Source organism: Aedes albopictus, chromosome 3, assembly GCF_035046485.1.
Source record: "Aedes albopictus strain Foshan chromosome 3, AalbF5, whole genome shotgun sequence".
NCBI lineage: Eukaryota > Metazoa > Arthropoda > Insecta > Diptera > Culicidae > Aedes > Aedes albopictus.
Genome location: NC_085138.1, coordinates 268,910,972 through 268,912,797, shown reverse-complemented (window position 1 = coordinate 268,912,797; position 1,826 = coordinate 268,910,972). Strand labels below are relative to the sequence as shown.

The window sequence follows — 1,826 nt, the reverse complement described above, 5'->3', positions numbered from 1 at the left end:
TAAATTAATTGAATATAGAAACTACTCCGTTACACATTCCTAGTACCTACCGATTGCCGATACTGTTCTTTGAATTTTCTGACTCCCTTTCGTCTTTTCATGTATAGTGCCTATAGGTATAGGGCTATCCCCCATCCCGCAATAACAAATTTGCAAACTACTGCCTACAGAATATAGGTACCTACAGTCATGCTTCTCGCCATCGGCCAGACGTCCGTTGCCGTTTGGTTTTATAAATTAACCTGCTTTGAACGAAACTTGACATTTGTTTTCCAGCATTCGAAATGAGTCGAGCCGTCGTGCTATCGTGTGCGCTGCTCGTGGTGCTCGCAGTGGCTGCGACCAGCGCCGAGGATGGCGATCTGGATGCTCTCATCAATAGTTTGTTTACCTCATCGCCGGGTACGGTGATCGCTTCAAGTACGGCTTCCCCACCCCGACCGACGTCCCCTCCGATAGGATCCCAGGTAATTAGCAGTGCGCGTGGAGGTTAGCGAATTTTTGGTGATCGTTTTTTATTTCATTTTTTAGGCAGCATGCGAGCGTGGACAACGTTGTGTTCAGAGGTATCTCTGCACCAATGAGTCAACCAGCGGGGCAGGGTTGATTGATATTCGTTTCGATGGTGACAATCCTTGTGTGAATTACTTAGCGGGGTGCTGCTATGAAGAAGATATCGTAAGTGGTTGTTGATTAGGAGATGTAATATCTTCACTTAGCTATTCGTATCCAACAGATCAGTGAAATTCCTACGGTACCGGTTATGGACAATCCAACTTGTGGAAAGCGTAACCCTGATGGTATTGGATTCCGCATCGTGGGAGGCAAGGATGAATCCGAATACGGAGAGTTCCCATGGATGATCGCGGTATTGCGACAGGAACAAGCATTAGACCAGGTGGTAAATGTGTTCCTGTGCGGAGGCTCTTTGATACACCCTAGTGTTGTTCTAACGGCGTCGCATTGCGTTCAAAACAAGTCACCAGCGCAACTGAAGATTCGCGCTGGAGAATGGGATACTCAAACCAAGAACGAGGTCTACCCTCATCAGGTAAACTTGAAAGCTGTTCCTCTTTTTACAATCCTTTAACATATTTTTCATTTTCTGATAGGATCGTCAAGTGGTCGAGATCGTGAATCACCCGGAATATTACAAAGGAGGGCTGTACAACGACATTGCTCTGCTATTCTTGGATTCCCCTCTCCAATTGGACGAGGGAATTCAGACAGTATGCTTACCCCCACCAAATGCAAAGTTTGACCACACACGTTGTTTCGTTTCCGGCTGGGGAAAGGATGTTTTCGGCAAGGCAGGAACATATCAGGCTATACTGAAGAAAGTTGAACTACCGGTTGTGCCCAACGCACAGTGTCAGACAGCCCTGAGGTCAACTCGATTGGGACCCAAGTTTGTGTTGCACAACAGCTTCATGTGTGCCGGTGGAGAAGTCGGAAAGGATGCATGCAAAGGAGACGGAGGCTCTCCACTGGTGTGCCCCATCCAAGGATCCGCTCAGAGCTACCACCAGACCGGAATTGTTTCGTGGGGCATCGGCTGTGGTGAGACAACTCCAGGAGTGTATGCTGACGTGTCCCACTTCCGATCCTGGATTGATCAGCAGATGCAAAGCCGACATTTCGATTTGAGTAGCTACACGCTGTCATAAAAGTTATCGATTGATAGTCTTCGACCTAGTTATTTCGAACGGTTACTGTATTCCTATCTAATGTTACACTTTCTCGAATCAGTCGTTTGATGACCTCGTACGTTAAGTTATCAATATTGGTGTCATCGCCGAACAATAAACATAAAAAATACCAGCAAA

The 1,826-nt window shown here is 46.7% G+C and overlaps 1 protein-coding gene across 1 annotated transcript; it reads left to right on the top strand.

Annotated features, from left to right (window-relative positions):
• Positions 1 to 244: 244 nt before the first annotated feature.
• LOC109403394 (phenoloxidase-activating factor 2) lies at positions 245 to 1,826 on the top strand. The gene is made up of 4 exons (XM_019676218.3): positions 245 to 467; positions 532 to 678; positions 737 to 1,051; positions 1,113 to 1,826. Exons 1-4 carry the CDS (start codon positions 285 to 287, stop codon positions 1,665 to 1,667), a joined length of 1,200 nt encoding a protein of 399 aa, XP_019531763.3. The 5' UTR covers positions 245 to 284; the 3' UTR covers positions 1,668 to 1,826.